Genomic DNA, 24,333 nt, shown 5'->3' on the forward strand with positions numbered 1-24,333 from the left:
AAAATTAAAACATAAAAGTCAAAAATAAGGAAAAGAAAAGATAGTTCACAAATATAGAAATATGTAAGTTGAATTCAAATTAATTTTTAATTGAGTGCCTATCATGGGTCCCAAAAGTGGCTGACAATACCACTAAGTGTTTTAAATTTAAATGAAGGAAATGGAAGCATATCAGTATTTAGTCTTTATTTCTAAAACATCATCCTGAATAACCCATTCAAATAAAAAGTTTTGTTTTCAACTGATTATTTTTACATCATTCACCATGTTCATTAGGTACCACTATTACCAGCTATGTACCAGGCACCTCAGATGACAGGTGATGGACAAGAAGCACAGAGTCTCATGGGAGCTTTATCACATGTGTTCCTAGGCTGAAAAGGCCCTTCTTTGTGCTTCTTGGTAGGTGGAGTATGTAGCTTTGAGATGAAATACAGGAATGTAGAAATCAGATAGGTCTAGGTTCAAATTCCAGCTCTCATATCTAGTATTTACTTTCTGTGTGGTCTCAGGAAAAAAGTCCCTCTGAACCTGTCCCCATCTGAAAAATTAGAATGATACTTACCTCATAAGGCTGTAAAGACCAGAAATACACATGTAAAGCATTTAGCAGAGTAGGAAGAGTGCTAACTAAATGGATGCAAGGATTACTAGTGAGAGCCCTAGGATGGATGGATTATGGGTTTCCAAATCTGGCCTGCCACTTCAATTTCTTAACACCAAATATAACTCTACTTGCTTTAGTTCCCTGGCATTCACCGGTCACCCCGTTTACTATACCCTAAGTATTAAGGAGAGCATACCACAAGGATATGTTCCCACAGAACTTTTCACTACTCTAGGATCCGAGTAATGCTAGGGTGCCTGCAGAACAGTAGCATTTATCACTGAGAAGCATTTGATGATACACAGGAGATGGGGATGGTGAGGAAAAATGAGGAACTGACCAAAGTAGATTAATAGCAACAAAACAAAAATTTTTAAACTCATAAAACCATTTAAAATTAAGAAAAAGAAACCAAATTTCTTTATTTTAAGCTATGTGTGCACAAACACATTCAGGTTATTTTAATTTTGATTGGTACTGATTTAGCTTTTAAAAATAATGACAAGTTTTTGTTTAATGATTTCACTTGTTTTTTGGGAGGGCAGTTTCCAGAGACCTATTAAATATGGAAGTTCCTTAAGTGATTTAGGGAAACAAGTTATTGTTTTAACCAGGAAGAAAGTTAGCAACAACCATAACCCTCACTTACCACTCTTTTAGAATATAAAAGTTGGTATATTATCTCAAGTATTTAGGCATGTCCTTGGCATGTTCATAATTGTTTTATTGGGCATTCTATAGCTCTGAATTTTTTAAATCTATTCAAACTATTTTTAAGAAGTGTTTTTTATTGATTTCTAGAGAGAGGGTGAGGGAGAGAGAAACATCGATGCAGGATCAAAACATTGATCAGCTGCCTCCTGCACACCCTAGACCAAGGATTGAGCCCACAACCCAGCCATGTGTACTGATTGGGAATCAAGCAGCAATCTTTCATCGCACAGAATGACACCCAACCTAGCCACACTGGCCAGGGCATAATCAAATTATTTTAACCTACCAAATTACTTCAATCTTTATTCAAATCACAGAAAATTTCAAATATTTATTTTTTTATTCAACTTTTATGACTTGTTCATATTTTTATCCTCAACCACATTACTTAAATAGGATTTTTTTAGGTCAGTCTATATTTTACCTTTTAATTGGTGCTCTGAGTGCCCTAGCAAACTCATTTTAATTCTTTTATTTTTATAACCAACCCCTGGAATCTTTCTTCTAATCCTTGTCTATATTCAAACTTCACACATTAAACATTAGACATGTGCTATTTTACTTTATGTGATAAGGCATTTCTCTGAATAAATGGGTGATTAAGAGTCCTTGTCCACTCCCCCTTGGTTGTGCTTTATTAATCTCTTGCGTTTCTTAGTCCTGTTTACTAAAAAATTATAAACATCTGAGTGGCACTATAATTGATGGCAAGCCTTTTAGGCACTGCTTCCATTACTCTAGAATTCCATGGCAGAGAACAAAAGTCCTTTTAAGCAAGACTGCGTTTATGAGACAGAAAGAAAAACAAGATTGTGCATATATTTATCCAGATTTTCCTCTCATTTTTAGATATGGAGCCCGATCACTCAAATTATAAAGGCAAGAGGAGCACACAGCTTCCATAACCTTGATTCATTGTCTTCACAGCAATAAGCGCAAGAAGCAATAGTAAGCTCCAAAGCTGTAATTCCACCCTAGGAGAAGTAAAAAATGAGAGGAAACTGGGCTGGTCAGAGGTGGTGGATACTTTTCATTCCTAATTTTAAAAGGCAAGTAAGTAGCCTTTAAATTAAACTCTACCTTAACAAGGAAAACTGTACGTTATACTTAAAGTCCGCACTCCCCTGTAGCTAGTTCCAGAACCAAAGGTGTGTGTTCTGTATAACATGAGATAGAGAAAACTCTTTGAGGTGTGGCTTTGTGGAACTATAAATATCTCAGTCATGTGAAATTAGAGATGGTTTAATCTATCTATATAAAGGCCTAATGTGCTAAGTGTCTAACCCATCGGTCAATCGACTGCTTGACCAGTCGCTATGACATGCACAGACCACCAGGGGGCAGACACTACACCCGATTGGTTAGCTTGCTGCTGGGGTCCAGCCAATTGGGACTGGGCAAGAAGGGCTGGATATGCCCTAGAACCCTCCCATAGTCCCTTCCTGGCTGGCCAGCCCCAATGGGGTCTGGGGGAGACACCCCTAATCAGGACTGGGCAATATGGGCTGGTCACACCCTGGAGCCAACCACCTACGGTCCCTCCCCAGGATCTAAAATATTTCTTCTAATTAATTTCCTTTCAGTGTGCACAAATTCGTGCACCAGATCTTCAGTATTTATACATTTGGTTGCTAACTGTTGGCTATTAGTACATGTCAAAACACTTAAGTTATATCACCTTTCCTAATAGAGTAGACAATCCATTAGGAAATGGATTAGTAGTAGTAGTAGTATTTAGAAAGAACTCTGTTCTTTTTTTGATGGAAAAGCCATTGCAATAGATTTTGATGAGGGTCATGGATAACAGTGGTCCCAGAGAAAATTATGTTTCCTATACTATACAGTTTAGAAATTTAAGTTTCCCTTACCTCTCTACACTATTCTCTGATTGTCTCTGGGTTTGTTACAGAACTTTTATCAGGTTCCTATCAATAATGTATATGGCATATTTCATTTTAAGTTGCATTTCAGATTTAATTACTTGCTAAACTACTATATCCAAGACTAAGATGAATCACTTTTTCTATGTAGCTTAAAAAAAAAAGTCTCCCCATAAATCTCTGACTCACACTGTACTCTAGTACTTCTCTGTCAACTAAGTCTGTGTTAGTCAATAGATCTCTCAATTCTCCTGGCAATTTGTTCTTTAATGCAAGTTGTATACAAAAATATGACTTGCATATCTTAAAAACCTGATGTAAAAAAGGAGCAATACTATTTATACTCACAAAATTATACTTTTAAATATTGGTGTTATTTCAAATCCCATTCATTATGATAATGGTATTTATAATGCAAGTAATTCACATTAAAAGGCATTCTATTCAATAGTTGTGTTTATTGGCAGGTCAGTTAGCCAGTGTTTTAATTCACATGTAATTCATGTAGACCCTGTGTCAGCAATACCTAACAGTAATACTACTTTAACTAAAAAATGATAAACTATTTCCATTTATATGCTCTGTGATTATTTTATAGTCCTCAAAGTTTGTAGTCCTTTACAGAAAAAAATAATAGGAAAGCATGGTGATAAACTGCAATTTGCCAAAGCACATTTTCTCCAAATCTTAATAGTATAAAACACAAGACAGTTTTTTTGCACACTCTACTTTTATAGAACAACCAGATTTGTAATTGATTTTTAAATTTTATTTATTTTATCAATACACATGGCAGCTTTCTCAAATCTCAAAGTTCCAAAAGTATGTACTTTTAAAGGTGAAAAATCATTTTTCTTTAGATGTCATATTCCTAAAGAACTATTAAAATCTATTTATATAAACAAAAATAACTGATAAACTAACACACTTTAGAAATCAGAATATTTTAAATTATTTTAAATGAATACAAGATATTTCTTTTTAATTAACTATCATAGTTAAATTTAATATCACAAAACAAAATGACTTATCCTCACAAATTTCTCAAATGGAGTAAAGTCATTGGGTTTTACACTTAATATAAGTTTTAAATGTGATTATTAAATGATAATATTTTATCAATTATAGGAAAATATTCATTTATAGGAATTTTCTTAGGTCTATCAATCTTTTGGGGCCAAGTCTGAGCCCATGTCAACCTTCAGGTTTAGATTCAGTGCACCTAACCTGCGTAATAAGAATATGAATTTTATTGATAAGAAGGGGAATAAACAATGGCTAAATCACTGTTTAACTTACCAAAAAGAAAAGCTAAAAAAAGCTAAAAGTGAATAGGATAGCTTCAAATAACTAATTACTTTTTAAAATTTAAATAGGAATGGCCAATGATGTTGGGTTTAAAATTTCACAGGATAATCTTAAAAAAAAACAAAAAAAAAAAACCCCACATAGAAATAGTGAAGTCATCACCTTATTAATAAAAAACTAAAGTTTAATAATCATTAAAGGTAACAACCACTTGTAGTCTACATTTAAAAGAAATTTTTAATCATAGCTAAAACAAACTAAAAACAAAGAATTCTATTAAGAAAAAACAAAAACATGTAAGAACACCTAAAATGTAGATACTTAAGATCCTAAACAAAAGTATTTAAGGTAAAAGGGCCTGAAATTTTTTTCCAACAATTAATCTTAAGAAATCAATTTCTAAATAGCTCACATCCTTTGCTTTGGTGTTTTTTTCTGCTATGAACTAAACATTAGAACACAGAAAATGATTTATGTTCTTTTTAAATGCTTGGCATTATAATGTGATCTCATATCTTTCCTCAAATTGAATTTTGCTCCACATATTCCACATGTATACAGATGAACATCCATGTGCTGTTCCAACTGTTCATTATTTGGGAATATCTGAAAGCAGACCTGGCATATAGTCTCACCAGCAGATAAATGAGAAATCATATGCCGTACATGGTCATGCTTTCTGAAGTTTCCTTGATCACAAATGGAACAGACATACCTGGCCATGCCTTTGTGCATATCATTGTGCAGTCGCAACTGACGTTCTCTTAAAAACTGCTTCCCACATGTCTGACACACAAACTGTTTCTCCTTAGTATGAACAGTATAGTGTTCTCTGAGGTGACACCGCTGATAAAATCCTTTTCCACACAGATTACAAAAATGCTTTCGTCTGTGATCTCTTTCATTTTCTTCCATGATGGCACTCTTAAACATATCTTGGTCTAGGCAGCTAGACATGTGTTCAACCACTAGATTTTCAGTCTCAAAACGCTGGCCACAATTAGGGCACCGAAAAGGACAGGCAGAATGTTTAAATAACTGCTTTTTTTGGATACTGTTTAACTGGAAATGACTGTCCCTAAAATCATCCAACATTTCAACAAACATATCTCTTATTTCAGACTGCTCATCAGGATTCTCTTCCATGTCCATTTTCTCCTCAGTATTTCCTAACCCATTCATTGTCAGATCTTGGGGTTCTCCACATCTTTGAGCATGTTCCTGAAGTTGTCTACCCTTCACAAGAATTTGTCCACATTTACCACATGCACAGATATTTTCAATGTGCTTGGCCAAATAATGAGATGACAGGTCCTCCTCAGTTATTGTGAGTCCGCACAGTTCACAGGATGCATTCTCAGTATCTTCTTGTAATGGACTGCTGTTGTTAGGGGGTCGCGTATTTTCTAAACCACCTCTTTCATCAGCATTCATTGACATTCGAGGTTTTAGAGTTTTCCTACCACTTTTTTTAATACTGACATCTTCTTCAACATAGTATCTGTAAAACGGCTCTTCAGGTTCATCTTCTAATTCATCGTTGTCAGTGGATTCATTACAATCTTTATCAGTAACTTTAATAATGTTAAAATCTTTCAGTCCATCTGTAGGAATATCTTCTGGCTCCATCTTGATAACAATTCTTTTTCTCTCGGCAGCTCTGCTTTTTTCTTCACTGGCTAATTCAGAGTCCACTGTGCTACTCTTTCTGCTTCCAGTGGTTGAAGTCGAATCATCAGCAGGCTGGCTTGTGTCTCCTCTGTATTTGTCTGTCTGTGCACAATATGTCTTAGAAGAATCCTTCTCACCAAATTCAGCTTTGATATTGCTCTCTTTTCCATCTCTAACATCTACAATTCTGTGATAGGATCTCGTGTTTTGATATGAATGTCTGTTAGTACAGGTTAGCACATGCTCATCTAATAATTTTTCACAGCTAAAGCCAAATCCACAACTATCACAGGTAAAACTTCGTCCGAAGCGCCGTGACACACGTTCTTTTGGAGTAGATAATTTGGACACAGAACTTTTTTTACATACATCAAATAGTGGTTCAGGAAAATTGCCTAATTGTAAAGACTCTTCATCAGGCTCTCTGTTATGTGGTGTATTCACTGTTGAACTTGGCTCTGCACACCACCTACTGGCTTCATTGCCATTTCTAGCCACAGTATCTTCATACATTCTCACCCCAAATATCATTTTGCTGTTCTGTTTGCTGGAAGCAGATGATGAACATTTTGAACTAGAACAGTCTGCATCCTGTATGTCTTCTAAGCAGTCAGGAACATTGTACAGCTGTAGGTAATTCATGGCCACTTTAAACTGCTCAAAACTGGAGGGAGCTGTCATTATTTTCCCTAAATACATAAATTGCAAAATGAGATCAAAACACTCAGCACTAATTTTCATGTTGCTGAGATTCAGCTGTGCAGTGCTATGCTGATGGTTCATGAAAAACATCCGAAAATAGGAGCTACAAGCAGCTAGAACGGCTTTGTGTGCTTGAAAGTAAATGTCATCAATTGCAATACAACAGTCACAGAGAAAACCCCATTCTCTTTGGTTGTTTAGCTGCTGAAGGACGTAACTGCTGTGGCTGGGCTTTGCCATCTTCTATTAATTAGCGACCTATGTAAAACAAAAATATTACAGTCAGACAAGATATCACAAAAGCACTTAAACAAAAGAATAAAACTGATCATGATTTGTGACTTGTGTCACTTTGCTATTACAGTCAAGGTATGAATCAAGTCTTCCATTCTAATGTAGCAAAATTCAATAATATATATCTGTCATGTTTTAAATTTGAAAATGAAAAATAGTCATTTAATCAAGCTTCTCATTTTGATTTTAAGAAATAACAAGAAAAGTCAAGAAAAAAACCACCATTTTGGTTTCATTACAACTCCACAAGGGAAAATGTATATTAAATTTGAAAGGAAAAAAGACATGAGTTTAAAAGTACTTAAAGGATATAACAATGAAAGTAAATAACATAGCAACTTAAGTTGAAAATTAGTAACTAAACCGCAAAATATTAAAAACTTATTAGATGGTGGATATAAAGGAATTATTGCTCATTTTTAAAAGTGATAAAGACATTTTAGTTTTGTTAAAAATGAGTTCTATCTTTTAGATATACTTACTGATACTTTATAGATGAAATTATATATCTAAAATATGCTTGAAAATAAATACAGTGGGTTGGCTGTGGGGCTAGAGATGATACGAGATTGGTCATATACTGATAACTACTAAAGTTGGGAGACAGGTATAATTCAATTTTTGTATGTTTGAAAATTTCCTTAGAAAAATTCTATTTAAAAAAACTTATTAAGTTACATGGAAATGACACCGAGCAAATAGGTTTGATCACTGCTTTTTTCTTGATCACTGGAGAATCAATAATTCTGTAGAGTCAGAATAGCTGTCTTTTTGCCCTGGCTGGTTTTTTGTGGTAAGAGCGTTGGCTCACAGAAGAAAGGGTCGTGGGTTCGATTCCTGATCAAAGGCCTGACTGTACACCTCTGTTGCAGGCTTGATTGCAGCCTGGGTTGATTCAACTCATCAATGTGCCTCTCTCACCTCACTTTCTTTTTTTCTCTCTCTCCGCCCCCCCCCCCTCTCTGTGCCCCTCCTCCCTCCCTTCCACTCTTTCTCTAAAAAACAAAACAATCAATGGAAAAAATATCTTCAGATGAGGAGTAAAAAGTAAAATAAAATAGTGTCTTTTATTGCTTGATATGCACTGTAGGGTATAAGACAAAGTGGACCTATTTGAGAAGTGTCTATCCATAGATTGGAAATTTTTTGACTGTTTAAAAATGTATACAAAAGTAACGCATGCTCACTGCAAATAATTCAAACATAAAAGTATACTGAATAAAAACGCATTTTAAACTGCACACCTTTTCCCAGAGATATCCTCTCCAAACACTCTGGATTGTATCTTCAGTTTCTAAGGGTACATACAGAATCAACAGATATAAGTATCTACCATGTGCCACACATAGTTTTGCTTTTGTTGTATATTTGTTTTTTGAACCTAATTGTGATCATACTATATACATTACTTTCTGCAACTAGCTTTTTTCACTTAACAACTTATGGTAGATACTGTATTTTTTAAAATAATAATTTCCCCTTTTAAAATGTTTTTACTGATTTCAGAGAGAGAAAGGGAAAGGGAGAGAGATAGAAACATCAGTGATGAAAGAATCATTGATCAGCTGGCTCCCGCACATTCCTATTGGAGATCAAGCCTGCAACCAGGCATGTGCCCTGACAGGGAATAGAAAGAACCCCTGGTTTATAAGTCGACGCTCAAGCACTGAGCCAGGATGGCTGGATGACACTATAAGAATTTTTTAAAAATACATTTTTATTGATTTCTGAGAGGAAGAGAGAGGGAGAGACAGAAACATCAATGAAAGAGAATTATCGAAATAGGCCTCCCCCTGCACATTCACCACCAGGGGACTGAGACCGCAACCCAGGCATGTGCCTTGACTGAGACCGCAACCCAGGCATGTGCCTTGATTGAACATCAACCTCCCATCTAGCTTGACACTCAGGCAAAACTAAGTATTTTTAATGTAGGGAGTTGACTTTGATTAAAAAAAAAAAAAAAAAAAAAGGAAAGGAAAATATTAAAAGCACCGGAAGTCCTACTATTATATTATAAAGCTAAAATAAAATCCAATTTTAGTTTCAATTTTTAATCTGTATACATAAAACTTCAGAATATGTTTTCTACTAAAAAAAAAAAAAGTTCCTAGGCAATTTGAACATAAAAAGAACATTTAACAATAACTACAGAAATAACATGCTCACTCTTCAGTCCCCAAGCCCTTCAAACCTTGTAGTAATTAAGACAGTATCCGAGTTTACTTCATTTTTTTTTTATCTGTTCATCACAGATCACTCGTGGGTCCTTCCCTTTTCCCTACTACTTAAAGACTCATCCAGTCTTCCTTTTCCTGCCTTCAGATAGACTTGCACGGGTAGGAATGCGTATGAAATAGTACTGTTGACATGCATTGGTGAAATGAAGATGGCTCATGAGAACTACTGCCTTCTTGAAATTGCAACCACTGCACCTTTTCTAAAAACTAGATCAAGTATCTCAAGTAGGTACAATATTCCAATCTTTTCTGAGTCAGATATCTGTGCCCAAACTGTGAGGAATCATATGCAGTACGTACCTAAATACAAAAAGCAACTAATGTTCTTTATAATTTCAAATGTCTGATAATAAAGTTGTTAGTAAACCAAGATAAACCCACACTCTAAAATTCACTTTAAAAACTATATTTATGAATGAAAACTGTAGAAGAAACTGAGAAAAGTTTGACCTCTCTCCATCCCAAGCCTATTTTATGTAGGATCCAGAAAGACCTTTAATGAATAATAAATCAAAGAGAAAGAGGAGAGGGATAGATATTATCTCTAAATTTTTTCTAGTGATGAGTTGTTTAAAATGAAACGAAGAACACAAGGACGAAGCATGAGTCCTTAACACAGAGCTTATTGCCCAGGTGCTCTTGCACTTATGACTACTCCATCTGAACTGTATCTGTAATATGATTTTTTTAAAAATATGTTACTTTTAGAGAGAGTGGAAGGAAAAGCGATAGATAGAAACATCAATGAGACAGAAACATATCAATTGGCTGCTTCCTGCACATCCCATATATGGAATTGAGCCAGGATATGTGCCCTGTCTGGGAATTAAACTGGTGACCTCTTGGGTCAGCCCTCAACCACTGAACCACACCAGCTGGGCTGTAATATAATTTTATCCATATATTTGCATCTAGTCTTATCCAGTAGACATATTTCCTAAATTATACTGTATACCAGCTGTACCGGTTAATAATGCGGATTTTGTAATCCATGAAAACATGTAATTTCAAGAGAAACATCAAAAGTGCTTTATTCAAAGTAATATCCATCGTTAGCTACACATTTCCCCCATCTTTCAGGTAATCTGTGAATACCGTCCCAATAGAACGTTTCTTGTTTTTAAAAAAATATATTTTATTGGTATTTTACAGAGAGGAGGAAGGGAGAGAGATAGAGAGCTAGAAACTTCAATGAGAGAGAAACATCGACCAGCTGCCTCCTGCACACCCCCTATTGGGGATGTGCCCGCAACCAATGTACATGCCCTTGACCGGAATCGAACCTGGGACCTTTCAGTCCGCAGACTGACGCTCTATCACTGAGCCAAACTGATTTTGGCCATTTCTTATTTTGAGGCAAACCATTCAGAGACCCAATTTTCCACTTCTTTGTACGTTTTGAAGTGCTGCTCAGAAAGTGTGTGTGCTGCCAAAACCAGTTTGGCTCAGTGGTAGAGCGTCGGTCTGCGGACTGAAAGGTCCCGGGTTCGATTCCGGTCAAGGGCATGTACCTTGGTTGCGGGCACATCCCCAGTAGGGGGTGTGCAAGAGGCAGCTGGTGGACGTTTCTCTCTCATCTATGTTTCTAGCTCTCTCTCTCTCTCCCTTCCTCTCTGTAAAAATCAATAAAATATGTTTTAAAAAAATAAAAATAATTTCCCTGAAGATCTCCTTTAAAAAAAACAAAAGAAAGAGTGTATGCCATCGATCAAAACAAGTGGTAATCTGAAGGAGCAAGGTCTGGTGAATACGGCAGGTAGGTTAATACTTCCTAGGCAAGATCTTTTAACGTGTCTTTGACTGGTTTTGAAGTGTGTGACGGTGCGCATCATGAAGCAAAATTACTTTGCCATGTCTTCTGGCTCATTCTGGTCATTTTATGATCAGTGTAGTTCAAATTGATTATATGTTTTCGGTAATGATCAGTATTAATGGTTTTATCTGGTTTTAGAAGCTCATAATACACCACACCTTTCTGATCCCACCAAAAGCAAAGCATTGTCTTCTTTCCAAAGCAATTTGGCCTTGCAGTCGATGTAAATGGTTGACCTGGACCAACCCATGACTTTGTGTGTTAGGATTCTCAAAATAAATCCACTTTTCATCACCAGTCACAATTCGATGCAAAAAAGACTTTCTTTTGTGCCGATGAAACAACATTTTACTGATGACTTTAAGGTTTTCCATTTGTCTTTCGCTGTTGATGTGGCACCCATTTTCCTTCCTTTAAAATCTTTCCCATTGCTTGTAAACGAATGGAAAATGTTTACTGAGCAATGTCTAATCTTTCTGTAAGTTGTTTTTGAGTTTGACACACTTCTTTATCCAATAATGCTTGTAATTGTTGAACTTCTTTTTTGGTTGACCTGGACATTCTTTGTCTTTCACAGTGAAATCATCACTTTTAAAGCACTTAAACCAGCGTTCACAGGTATCTTGAGATGAAACATGCTCACCATAAGCTTCCCGAAGTATACAGTAACTTTCAGCAGCACTTTTCTTCAAAATAATGAATTAAAACTCCCCGCAAACGCTCTTTTTTTGGCACGAAATTCGACTTTTTTAAATGTAAAAATATCTATGATGTTAACACCTTCATAAAATTTGACATATGAAGTTTTGAAGCGTGCAAGCTATTTCAGTAAATTTCTCACTGACAAAATAAGGTTTCAGAAATACTTTTCCTTCATAGCTAAAACTCTTAAATTGGAAAAAGTTTTACTGGATGATCCTTTGCCCTAGCAGTGGTCAAATGATAATTTAAGGGACTATAAATTAGCATGTAAAGTGAGTAAAGTAACTTTAAAGGAATTTTGGAATTGACCCTGCCTGCCTGATCGCCTCTAACCACTCTGCCTGCTGGCCTGCTCGCCCCCAACTGCCCCTCTGCTAGCCTGATCTCCCCCCAACTGCCCACCCCCATTGGTCTGCTTGCCTCCCACTGCCCTCCCCTCCTGGTCTGATTGCTCCTAACTGCCTCTACCTGCCCCTTTATCCCCAACTATGGCTTTGTCTGGAAGGACGCCAGGAGGTCTCCAGGTCTAATTAGCATATTACCCTTTGATTAATATAGATATTTCCTTGTACCTATTTCTATGTCTTATTGAATGTATGTACATGGATTTAATATGAGAGCTACAGCCTAGCTTTTTAAGAAGCCTGAAATGAAATGAAATGAAATGAAATGAAATGAAATGAAAGGATTCTCTCATGTTTATAAATCAGAGTATCAGAATGTATTGAACACTTACAATATTCCTAATATTGCACAGAGCATTGAGGTAGAGGGTAAAGAAGGATGGTATACAACAGAGCTAATTACAGATAAGGGATTAAATTTTAAACCAAGAAACAATCTGAGAAAATTAAGTACTAAACTATATTGAATAAAGTTCAGGAAGAGTTTAGGAAGAAAAGAGCACAAATTGTACTCTAACAGATTTTAGGAAGGATGTCGGATTTAAATGAAGCCTTAACGAAGGCATAGAAAAAAAAGAAAAAGCAAAGGAAAAGAAAGGCATTTCGGTAATCTGTATAGGTAACTGTGAATAACTGAAAAAAGGTACACAGCAGCATAAAAGTTTGAAATGTAATTGAGGGAAGGCATATTTGTTTTATTGCATTACCATCAATGGGTCAGGCTCTAGACTAAGCAAATGTCTGTGTGCATTATCATATGTATTACAGACACGTATGTATACATGTAAATATGTTAATAATTTTGTCATTTAATCCTAACAAACCCACAAAGTAGGTAATGTTTGAAGACCCATTTTTCAGATAAAACAGAGGCACACAATATTATATAACCTTCCGAAGGCTACAGAGGACTTGGTAAGATTAGAACACAAGCAGTATGACTCTTCAGCCTGAGATTATGGCCTTGACAATTCGCCACCTATAAAAATAACTTCAGCCCTGGCCACTGTGGCTCAGTTGGTTGAGTGTCGTCCAATGAACCAAAAGTTCGCCAGTTCAATTCCCCATCAGGGCTCATGGCCAGGTTTCGAGTTCAGTCCCGGTTGGGGTGCTTACAAGAGGCAACCAATGTTTCACTCATTATCTCTCTCTCCCTTCTCTCTCAAATCAATAAAAAAGTCATATATATATTTTTAAAATGTCATCTCAATAAAATTCTTTCATAGAATACCATTTTCCAGGGCATACAGTCCAATTTTTAAACTTAATCAAATTTTTAGGTTTTTCCCTAGAGATTTCTAGGAAGAACCAGTTCTACAGGATCCCCAAGATAAAAGGTTTCACACTTCAAGACATTTAAATGATAGACACGATCAAGTTTAGAAAATTTTATTCACTTTTTAGGGCACATTCTGGCTGATTATTAGACTGTACACTCAATACTTAGTACAGGAAATCCTCAAATTATAATTATGTTCTAAAACTTTATTTTTAAGCTAGTTATTTGGAGCCTGAAACATTGCCATAGAAACAATGCTGTAAATGGTGGCTGAGTTTTATGCTCACACCCTAAAATTAAAAAAAAATTTTTTTAAAAATATTTTTACTGATTTTAGAGACAAAGGGAAAGGGACAGAGAGAGAAGGAAAAACATCAATGGGCTGCCTTCTGCAAGTTTCCCACTGGAGATCAAGCCTGAAACCCCAACACGTGCCTTGACTAATAATCAAACCTGTGTTGTGATGGATGTTTAACCAACTGAGCCACACTGGCCAGGGCTCATACCCTAAAATCTTTAAAAACTCTAATGTAGCTAGCTGTATGTTGGCTGTAATAGTGCTAATGTATCATTTATATAATTAATAATAACGTAAGTACTGTACAACAGTGCCTAACTGAACTCTCAAGGACAAGAGTGAGGCTTGTTGGCCTTTGTGTTCTCTGTGCCTAGCACACTCTTCCCACATGGCTGGCAATGAATGCATGCTTGTTAAATGAAAGTATTAACTAAGAGCCCAGGAAGCAGACGCCAATAGATTTGAATACCAGTTCTACCACTAAATGTTTTTCCTTCCAAGCCTACTTTTCTCATCTATAAAATACAGATAATCATACTCCTCATAGGACTTACATAAATTAGAGATGACAAAATTTTGATGTTTTTTCAATCCAAGTATAATACAATTTTTCTTAAATATTATTGTCATCATTGTAAACACAGTTCATAGAATTTTACAAAGAGATAAAAAATTCAGCCTGCTGCTTTATAGATGAGAAAACAAACTGAACCCTAGCTAGTTTGACTCAGTGGATAGAACATTGGCCTTTGGACTGAAAAGCCCTGGGTTTGATTCCAGCCAAGGGCACATGCTTGGGTTGTGGGCTTGATCCCCAATAGGGGGCATGCAGGAGGCAACCAATGATTCTCTCTCATCATTGATTTCTCTCTCCCCTCTCTCCCCCCTCCCTTCCTCTCTGAAATCAATAAGAAAAAAAAAGAAAAAGAAAAAAGAAAACAAACCGAGGTCCTAAGAGGTTCAAAGTCACATCTAGTTTCAGTGACTGGCAGGATATGACCTTGGCCTTCTTAATCCCAGTGTAGGGCTCTTCCTACTATTCCAACTGCAGCCGCCCAAGTACAGCATAATCGGCTGCCTGCTTTCTCCTGTGCGTCAACTGTATTACTGAAATATAGAGCTATTCAAATTTCCCAGGGTTGTTTGCACCTACAAGGTGACCTAAACTGCTGCTGTTGGAGATTGTGGTTTGCTGGTCAGTGTTTTTCTGTCTCCTTGTCAAGCCAACAACTGTCTCTTCTAAAAGGTGTGCTGAATTCTTGTTGCCCACCATTTCAATCTGTTATGGGTCATAAAAGATAAAAACTCATCGAAACTGAATCTACGTAAATAATTTTCTATGAGGACCTAGAGAAGTGCTCTATGAATAAGATAAGGTTTTAATTCCTGCATTTTGTTTCACCTATTTTTAATTGTAGATAAGCAACAAATTGCCTTACTTTTTTGCTTTCAGCCAAGGGCTCCTGATAAACTTGTGAATAAGAGAGGTGTTTCTGTAGTTCAGCTGCATTACAGGAAATTAATCCACAAAGAAAACAAAGGGAACAGAGTGGCTTCTGGAATATTCCTCTCTCCCTCAAAAGTGGACTAAGACAAGTATTTAATCCAAATAGTCTCTATTTTGATCAGTTCATCCTAAAGAGGCAACATGGCATCTTATGACCACCAGAGGGCACTGTGTGAACAGTAAGCTTCTCGGCAAAAAACAGCTTGACCAGAAAGTCCCTTTTGGCACGTGGCATTCATATTCTTGGAGTTCATTTTGTGGCATTTCTATTCCAAGTAACTCACTCTGTGACTGTGACTGCTCCTCCCCTGTATTCTCTATCTTAGCTGGCAACGATGCACTAATCGTTCAGACTACTTGGAAGTCATTTGGGACTGCTCACTCATAATTACTAGGTAAATCTTGCCCATTTTTCTCACTAAATATTTCTCTAATCTGCCCCTCTATTCCATCACTACCTTACCTGAACTCCACAGGCCTCTATCATCACCCTGAGTTATTACAACAGGCTCCCTAACTGACCCCTCACCCTTAGACAACTCATGAAGAAAGTAAGACCATACCATTCTTCTGCTTAAACACCTCAAATAGTTCCTATCCTCAGGCTCAAGTACAAGCTCCTTAGCTAGGCATACAATGCCCTCCCCATCCACCCATCTAGTCTTGTTTGGCTATTTCCTGCTCCAAATTTCATGTTCAAGCAGCACAGAACTGCTTGTCACCCCAGCACCCCCCATTTCTTCATATATTTTTTTACCTCCATTTTGCTGATTGGTTCTTCTGTCTGACTCTCCCATATATCATTTTTTTAAAATATATATTTCATTGGTTTTTTACAGAGAGGAAGAGAGATGGACAGAGAGCTAAAAACACTGATGAGAGAAACATCGATCAGCTAGCTGCCTTCTGCACATTCCCTCACCAGGGATGTGCCCGAAACCAAGGTACATGCCCTTGACTGGAATCTAACCTGGGACCCTTCAGTCCGCAGGCAGATGCTCTATCCACTGAGCCAATCCAGTTTTGGCCCATATATCATTTAATAATCAGTTTACCACCTCCTCCAGAAAGTCTTTTGTAACACCTCCTTCTCCCACTATTTTAGGTTTTCATATTGCTGTGTATTATCTCATTTTGCACTTATTACACTATATTTTTTAATCATCAGAACAGCAACATGAAGTGGATGTTAAAGCAGACTAACCAGGCTGTCTGGGTTCAAATTCTGGTTCTACCACTTGTTAGTGTGACCCTGAGCAGGTTATTTAACCAACTTGTACCTAGATTCTTTTTTTCCCCTTTTTCCCCCCTAATTGATTTCAGAGAGAGGGAGGGAGAGGGAGAGACAGAAACATCAATGATGACAGAGTATCACTGATCAGCTGCCTTCTGCATGCTCCCCACTGGGGATCAAACCCACAACCCGGACACGTGGCCCGACTAAGAATTGAATCAGTGACCTCTTAGTTCATGGGTCGATACTCAGCCACTGAGCCACACCAACCAGGCTCACTTTTTATTTGAGAATGAGAATGGAAATCTTTCCTACCATTTATACTTATCATAAGACAGCGCCTATCACAGATTAAATGGTAAATAAGAATCAGCAACCAAAATTTCCTGTGTTGGTGTCCCCTCTAGATTATGAGCAACTTAAAGGCAAGGATTTTGGCTCTTTTGTTTCTCTGCAACATAACATGTATTCAGTAAAGGCTGCTGAATGAGTAACTGGTGAGGCAGCTCTCCGATGATGGGAAGGCCTACCGTTTCTTTTTCAGCAGATGCACACATTTTTTCAATTGTATTGTTTCTAATTTTATAGCTGATATTTTCAATATATTTTTATTGATTTCAGAGAGGAAGGGAGGGAGAGATGGAAACAATGATGAGATAGAATCATTGGTTAGCTGCCTCCTGCAGCCCTGGGGAATCAAGCCTGAAATCCGAAATCCGGGTGTGTACCCTGACCAGGAATCAAACCATGACCTCCTGGTTCATAGGTCGAGGCTCAACCACTGAGCCACGCCAGCTGGGCTAGCTGATGTTTAATTCTAACCAAATCCCTGAAAACATTCACACTTTTATCTACTTGAAAGTCAGTAAGCCCTGGCTGCGGTGGCTCAGTTGGTTGAGCACAGTCCCATGCAAAAGGTTACCAGCTCGATTTCGGGTCAGAGCACCCGCCCAGTAGGGAATGTGCAGGAGGCAGCTGATAGATTTTCCGCCCTCACACCCACATTTCTCTGTTCCTCTCTAAAAATCAACAAAAATGCCTGTTTTAAAAAGTCATTGAAATGAAACCAATAGAGTATCATAAAAAGTGTGTTCATTCTAAGAAGCTTAACTCCATTTTTAATCCTTAAATATATTTGAGATTTAAGATCCCCCCTCATCCTTACAGCACCTAACATAGTAAAAGCCTTCATACTTTCATATATGCTTAGACCTTTTCCTATGTCTAGCTTATTCTCAGACACCTCTCTTCTGTGCTTCTAAAACAGCCTGTACCTACAACTATAGGGAGACAAATCTTAAATCATTCAAACTGAGATACTATATCCATCACCACACTGACATTATAATTATGTGGCTCCCCTGCTTTGCTGCAAGCTCCTTGAGATCAGGGCACTGTTTTAGTCATCACTGTATCCCTCCCTGAGCCTTGATATTTGATAAATTTCATTTTATCTTTTTTTTTTTTTGCACTGTTTCAATCATGGCAACTTTTATATAAAGGGTCAGGCAAAGTAGGTTTACAGTTGTGAATTTGTGAAAGTTTACTTATTTTTAAAACAGTTTTATAATATATATATATATATATATATTTTTTTTTTTTAATTTTCCACAGAGAGGAAAGGAGAGGGATAGAGAGCTAGAAACATCGATGAGAGAGAAACATTGACCAGCTGCCTCCTGCACACCCCCCACCGGGGATACACCCGCAACCAATGTACATGCCCTTGACCGGAATCGAACCTGGGACCTTTCAGTCCGCAGGCAGACGCTCTATCCACTGAGCGAAACCAGTTTTGGCAAAAGTTTACTTATTATTTACTAGCAGCCCGGTGCATGGGGGCCAGGCCAGGGGGAAGGGGGGAACACATGGGAGTTTAGGGGGGCTGATTTCGGCTCCGACTGGCCGGTTGGCTGCCAAAATGAGTGTCATAGCAACGGGTCATTCTGTTGTTCTGGTTGCTTGGCTTTTATATATATTGATTATTGTATTATTCTCCCATACTAACAACCTTTGCCCTACCTTTTTACAGTGGCCCAAAACTTACAAAGCACTCCCATGCATTATACTACTGATTCTCACAACAACCCTGAGGTGGGTATTTTCATTAACTTCATTTTGTAAATAGGGAACAGGTTTAGTGGCTGATATCAAATGCTCATAATTATAAGATGCGGCTCAAACTCTTTTTCGAATCATAGCCCTAAGTTTCAGTTTTTATAAACCAGACAACACTCTGGCAATGACAATGAACTCATGTCCCTTTGGAATAAACATTCTAAGTCGTGCAGTAACCCCATTCTCATAGTGCCCCATATGGCAATTAGAATGCCCTGCCCCTTCCCCACCTCCTCTCCCATCTGCTGACTCCCACCGCTTACCAGGGCAAGCCCTTCTGTAATACTAAAGAATTAAAGTGGGAATGGAGCTCTTCAGTTTTCTCTAAAAAGGATATATCTTTGACAATGAATAGAAATTTTGGTTGGTGATTTAATTCTTTAATTTCACAATTTTGTTTTTGGAAATTATTTTAAACAAAGCAGAGTAGTGTAAAAAAAAATGCATGTCTCCAACATACTCCAATAACCAATGTTGTGATTGAATGTGTATGCACTATTTTGTTTTCAGAACATCATCAACTGTGTCACAGCTCATTCTTCTTAAATATATCAGGCTAAGTAACATGTGACTCTGTCTATACTTGCACTAAGACCACTTGTAGTTACCATACAAGCCACAATATATAGTTAAAAAACTATCTTAAATATGTACCATCTCCTTCCATGCCATATCTGAAACCACCGTCATTAATCCCCTTCGTTCCTCTAATTTCCTTTCCTTCATGTTTGGCATGCTACCTCTGAATAGAGGAACCCCTCATCCCACAGCAGCACAGGATATCTTGGCGATAGTCTTCATGGCAAGTATACCCACTCCTTCCCAACTTATAATAAATTATGACATTCCCTACAATGTGAGGGTTTGGTTTTGTTTTAATGAGTTTGGCTAGTAATAAATCAATGAGAGGCTGGACATCAACACTAATATTAAAGTGTGAGAACTAACACTAGCCCACCAAGGTACAACAAGTACTTCATACGGACAGACCTAAAATAGCAGCCCTGTTATATTTAAACTCTCATGCTTGTTACTTAATTACAGAATTTCAAATCAGCCCAATGCAAAACATTTCCTTTTCCTCTACCTGGTCAATGCTCACCAATCTGAGTAGTGAACAGAAAACATGAGCCCATGAATCACCTGACAGGCCATCCCTAAGCAGGATGAGGCATACACAGCAGCACAGTTATGATCAAATCTTGTTTTCTCTCATTTTAAACAAGGAATTGACTATTAACAATCATTATGTCTGGGAGGTGGGAGTCAGAATGACTTTTATTTTTGTATTTTATGAACTTCAGTGTAGGTTGAATTTTCACAAAGAACATGAATTTTATAATAAAGTATTTCCATTTTTTAATTAAAAATTTTTGTATTGCTTTCAGAGAGGGAAAAGAGAGAGATGGAAACAACAATGATGGGAGAGTTGTTTGGCCGTCTCTTACATCGATCGAGCCCACAATCTGGGCATGTGCCCTAACCGGGAATCGAACCGTGATCTCCTGATTCATAGATCGATGCTGAACAACTGAGCCACACCAGCGAGGCAAAGTACTTCCGTTTTGAGAGGAAAAAAGAGACGTGAATCACTTTTGATTTGGTTCATATCAGAATATTAGAATAGACCTGGCCAGAGTGGCTCAGTTGGTTGCAGTGTCATCCAGTACACTTTCACACCGGATGTGTGTGTGTGTGTGTGTGTGTGTCTCTCTCTCTCTCCTCTCTAAAATCAATAAAAGCATGTTGAGTGTGGATTTACATTTTTTAAGAGTATGAGAATAAATAATTTCAATATTTTATGTTAAGAAATATTAGCACAAGAAGAAAATATCAGGAGAAAACATCCTATAGAGATCAAAGTGACCTCTCAAGCAAATGTTTTTCAACTATACCTCGAGTTTGGGGGAAGACAACAGATTATAGCTCAAAAATAAAAATCTATGGAACACTTTCTGCATTTTATCCCCATTTGAGCCAGAAGGTTAATAGCAAAGGCTGAGCACTTTTCCTGGATGGAGGAGAGGCCTGAAAGCAGGCACTTCTTTTCTCCTACCCGTTAGAATGGGAAACGGTGCTAAGCACAAAAATATAGTGGTGTTAAAGCAAAATCAAAACGCAAGGTCCAGATCAAGTAGCTGAGACTGTGTTCATGCCCTGGGAAGGTAGGTCCAGGTTAAACATTGTTCCTGTTTTCTCTGACAATGATGCCCTAGCCCCCACCCCAAAGTAGGCCACCACGTAAGAGTGGGAAGAATAGAAAGGCTTCAGGAGAGACTGTGCAACCTGAGTTATTCTGTGAGATGAAAATTTGGTCATAATACACAAATGTGCTTTTAAAATAAATACGTTATCTGAAGGCTCTACTGCAAACTACCTTTATTAATCTTTGGAGGAGAATTTCACTGCCACTACGCTTTCATTTCAATCTCCATTTAAGACGATGAAGCTCCCATCTGGCTCCCAAAGCCATTCAGTTATTATTGAGACTTTATCAGATATCCAGCAAGTGATCTGGAGGAAAGTTCTGAGGTGCTGCCGGCCAGTCCTCAGTCAAGCTTCATCATTTTGTGTCCCAATTCTCCCCATCCTATCCATTTGCAATGACAATGCTCCACAGAATCTAAATACACTTGTTTCAAATGAGAAGGCAGTGATTGCTTTGAAATTATCTTAAGAACTGCATCCTTCTCCAAATCTGCTCCAGAACAGCTTGAAACTTCAGCGCAAGAAGCTGATTCTACGTCTCCTCAAAACGCCTGGACCAATCCCTTGGGGTTTGAGTGGCAAAGGGAAAACTGTTCCTGGAATAGTTCTCCCGCCGAGATACACACACTGTAAGTGGAAACACACGCAGGCTAGGGGAGACTCTGCAGGTACCGACCACGCCGACTGAGGAACATTATTATTACACACGTACCAATCCCCTCCTGCCGCCAGGAAACACGAGGGACTTTCACCAACATCTCCCTGCCGCTCCCAGCCTGGGAAATGTCATGTCAACCTTTCGGATCACACGCAGACAGATGCGTGGTTAGATAGAATTGGGAGAGTGGGAGGTGGCCGAGCTCAGCTCCAAGCCCACGAATTTCAGCGGCAACGACTCCCCATCTACGTCCAGCACACTCGCCCAACACTAACACAACTTCCAAACAGCGCTTTTCCCGGGAAAGAGATCGTTTCCACCGAAAACTCCCAAACCCGAGCCCACACACTTTCTGCCGAACAAAAAAAAGCTTGTGTGCCGGCGAGAGGGGGTGGGAAAGAGCGTGGCAAGAATTCGCGCGGCTTTCCGCCTCCTCCTCGGAGCGCGCCCAAGTCTGCGGCCTCGGCTCCGGGACGCTTCCCCTCCCACCCGTCGGGGAGCCGCCGCGGCGGGGAGCGAAGCGGGCTCCGGGCACGTCAATCAGCCGCGTCCGCCCGCCTTCCGTCTACACCTCCCCTCCGTCACCCCCCTACCCCCTCAAAAAATAAAATAAAGGCCGAGAAAGAAAGGGAAAAGAAGGCAACTGATGCGGGAACTCGTCTCCAATGGGGCTCCTGCTCCGACCCCGAGAGGCCTCACGCCCCGGACCCGGCGGGCGGCGGGACCGGGAGGCGGCCCGGCAGCCGCCCGTCGCCGGCTCCTCACGGCGCGTCCGGCCGCGCTCCGGCGGGCTCCCCGCGCGGGTCCTCCCGGCGCCGTCCGGCCCCGCACTCCGCCAGGCCCCGCCGCCCCGCCGCCCTGAGGCGCGGGCCAAAGTTGCGCAAATTGTCCCACCACTGGCAGATACTCACCGGCCGCGGCGGGCACCGGGGGTGCGGAGGTTTTAGGGAGTTTAAGGCAAACGAAGCCGCGCGGAAGGCGGGCGGAGGCGAAGGGGCCGCGAGCTGCAGTGGCGGCGCGGGCGGCGCTCGGGCTGGGCGGCGCGGCGAGGTTCTGGCTCCGCCGGGGACTGTGCTGCAACAAAGGACTTCCGCTGCCGCACAGCCGCGCCCGCCGCACCGCACTGAGCCGGCCCCGCTTACGCGGCGACTCCGGGTCTGCCCACCAGCTCGCTGCGGCGGCGTCCGCCAGCCAGCCTTCCCCTCCCTCCCCGCCGCCCGCCCACCCGCCCCGCCGCTGGCTGCTAGGGGCACCCGCGGTCGCCTGTTTGTTGCAACAAGTTTCTGCGTCGGGCGGCTCTGAGGAGGCTGGCGCAACCCGCACCGCGGGGGCCGGCGCGGCCGCAGCTCGCTGGCCGCCCCTCCTGCCCCTCTCCCCCGGGGAAGGCGTGGGACCTCCTCCTCCTCCTCCCGTCTGCACAGCTGGATGGGACCGGGCTCCACCCGGCTTCCCCCGAGGGCTGGATGCTGCTCTCCCACTCCCGTCCGAAGTCAGACCCCTTCCCGGGAGGACCGCCAGCCGGGCCCTCCCTCCCCGCACTTCCCGGGCGGGCGTCCCGGCATCCTCGCCCAGTCCGTCCAGGGTCGCCCGCTCCTCACGCTCCCCTCACCCCGCCGGCCTCTGGCTGGGAGTCACTTCCCCCGCCATGCCCCACCCCGCCCAGCCCGCGCCCTCTCCTCCCAGGCTCCCGCGGCTCAGCGCCCCTGGCCCTGCGCCCTCATCACGCTCCCCTTGGACACGCGGGCACGTCTCCCCCCAGTCCCAGTCCCGAACGGAAGGGGTGCCCATGATTTTGCACACCCCGGGGGAAAGTCCCCGGGCCACGCGGTTGCGTGGGAAGCCTGTAACGCTCAGGCTCGCCTCCGCGCTTCCGCCTACAGAGTCACGACTGGGGGACTGCGGCGGCGAAGGCGCCGAGCGCCGCCGACCCCCCGCTTGGCCACTGAAGCGAGCGGGCGGGCGGGCGGGCGAGCTGGCACGTAAGCACGCACGCACACTCCGGCCCCGGCGCCCCTCGTTCGCGGCTACCCGGCGCGCAGTCACGTGGGCCCGTCACGGGGCGGCCGGCGCGGGAAGCCGCGCGAGAACGGCCCCAGGGGTGCGTGAGCCGGCGCCGCCGCGTGACGTTTTGCGGCGCGGGAGCTGCCCCTCCCGCATGGAGGAGCCGGCTGGCCGCCGCGGCGGCGTCTGGGTAAGCGACGCGGCCCGGCCCGGCCCCTGTGGGCTGCCCCAGGCTCGGTCCCTCCCGCCCGCGTGCCGCCCGGGGCGGTGGCGGCTGCGGCGGCGGCCTGCAGCTGCGCCGGTCGCGGAACAGATGCAAGTAGCTGGGGGGAGAGGGGGTGTTTTCGGTCCGTTTGACATGTCAATCAGGGCAAAACGAGGAAAAATGGCAACCGCGAGTGAGCGCTGGGCCGAGGATGCCCTAGCCACCCCCGCCGCCCTCGCTGCCCGCACGAGGCCGTGGTCGGGGCCCGGCGCAGGCGGGGGGCACGCGAGGACGCCCGCCGCACACCCGGCCGCCACTCCGCGCGGACGGCCCGACCTCTCCCGCGAGCGGGCGGGTGTCCAGGGGCAGCCTGCGCGAGGCCACTGTCTCCCCTCTCCCCCGCCTCCTTTGTGATTACTCTGTTTCTAGAGCAGGAAGTACCCCTCCCGACTCAAGATTCATGCCTTTCTTTTTTTTCATATTATATTGA

The 24,333-nt window shown here is 41.2% G+C and overlaps 2 protein-coding genes across 7 annotated transcripts in view; one reads left to right on the top strand and one right to left on the bottom strand.

The window, feature by feature from the left end:
* ZBTB1 (zinc finger and BTB domain containing 1) overlaps positions 1 to 23,268 on the bottom strand; it is a 29,663-nt gene extending 6,395 nt beyond the window's left edge. The window contains exons 1-2 of one of the 3 annotated variants that reach the window (XM_084866616.1): positions 22,549 to 22,851; positions 5,225 to 7,140 (exon numbers count right to left, since the gene is read on the bottom strand). In XM_084866616.1, coding sequence (XP_084722742.1) covers positions 5,225 to 7,122 — 1,898 coding nt within the window. In that variant the 5' untranslated portion in view covers positions 7,123 to 7,140; positions 22,549 to 22,851. Of the gene's footprint in view, positions 1 to 4,672; positions 7,141 to 21,691; positions 21,993 to 22,548 lie in introns of those variants that run through there. The other 2 variants (XM_084866614.1, XM_084866615.1) reach the window with 2 other exon arrangements.
* A 440-nt stretch (positions 23,269 to 23,708) lies between these two features.
* Positions 23,709 to 24,333, top strand: part of ZBTB25 (zinc finger and BTB domain containing 25) — a 29,518-nt gene continuing 28,893 nt past the window's right edge. For 2 of the 4 annotated variants that reach the window (XR_014793414.1, XM_084866864.1), the window contains exon 1: positions 23,716 to 23,828. The gene's annotated coding sequence lies outside the window, so the exon portion shown is untranslated. The other 2 variants (XM_084866866.1, XM_084866865.1) reach the window with 2 other exon arrangements.

The sequence above is a fragment of the Pipistrellus hanaki genome (assembly GCF_964339955.1).
Source record: "Pipistrellus hanaki genome assembly, chromosome: 1".
NCBI lineage: Eukaryota > Metazoa > Chordata > Mammalia > Chiroptera > Vespertilionidae > Pipistrellus > Pipistrellus hanaki.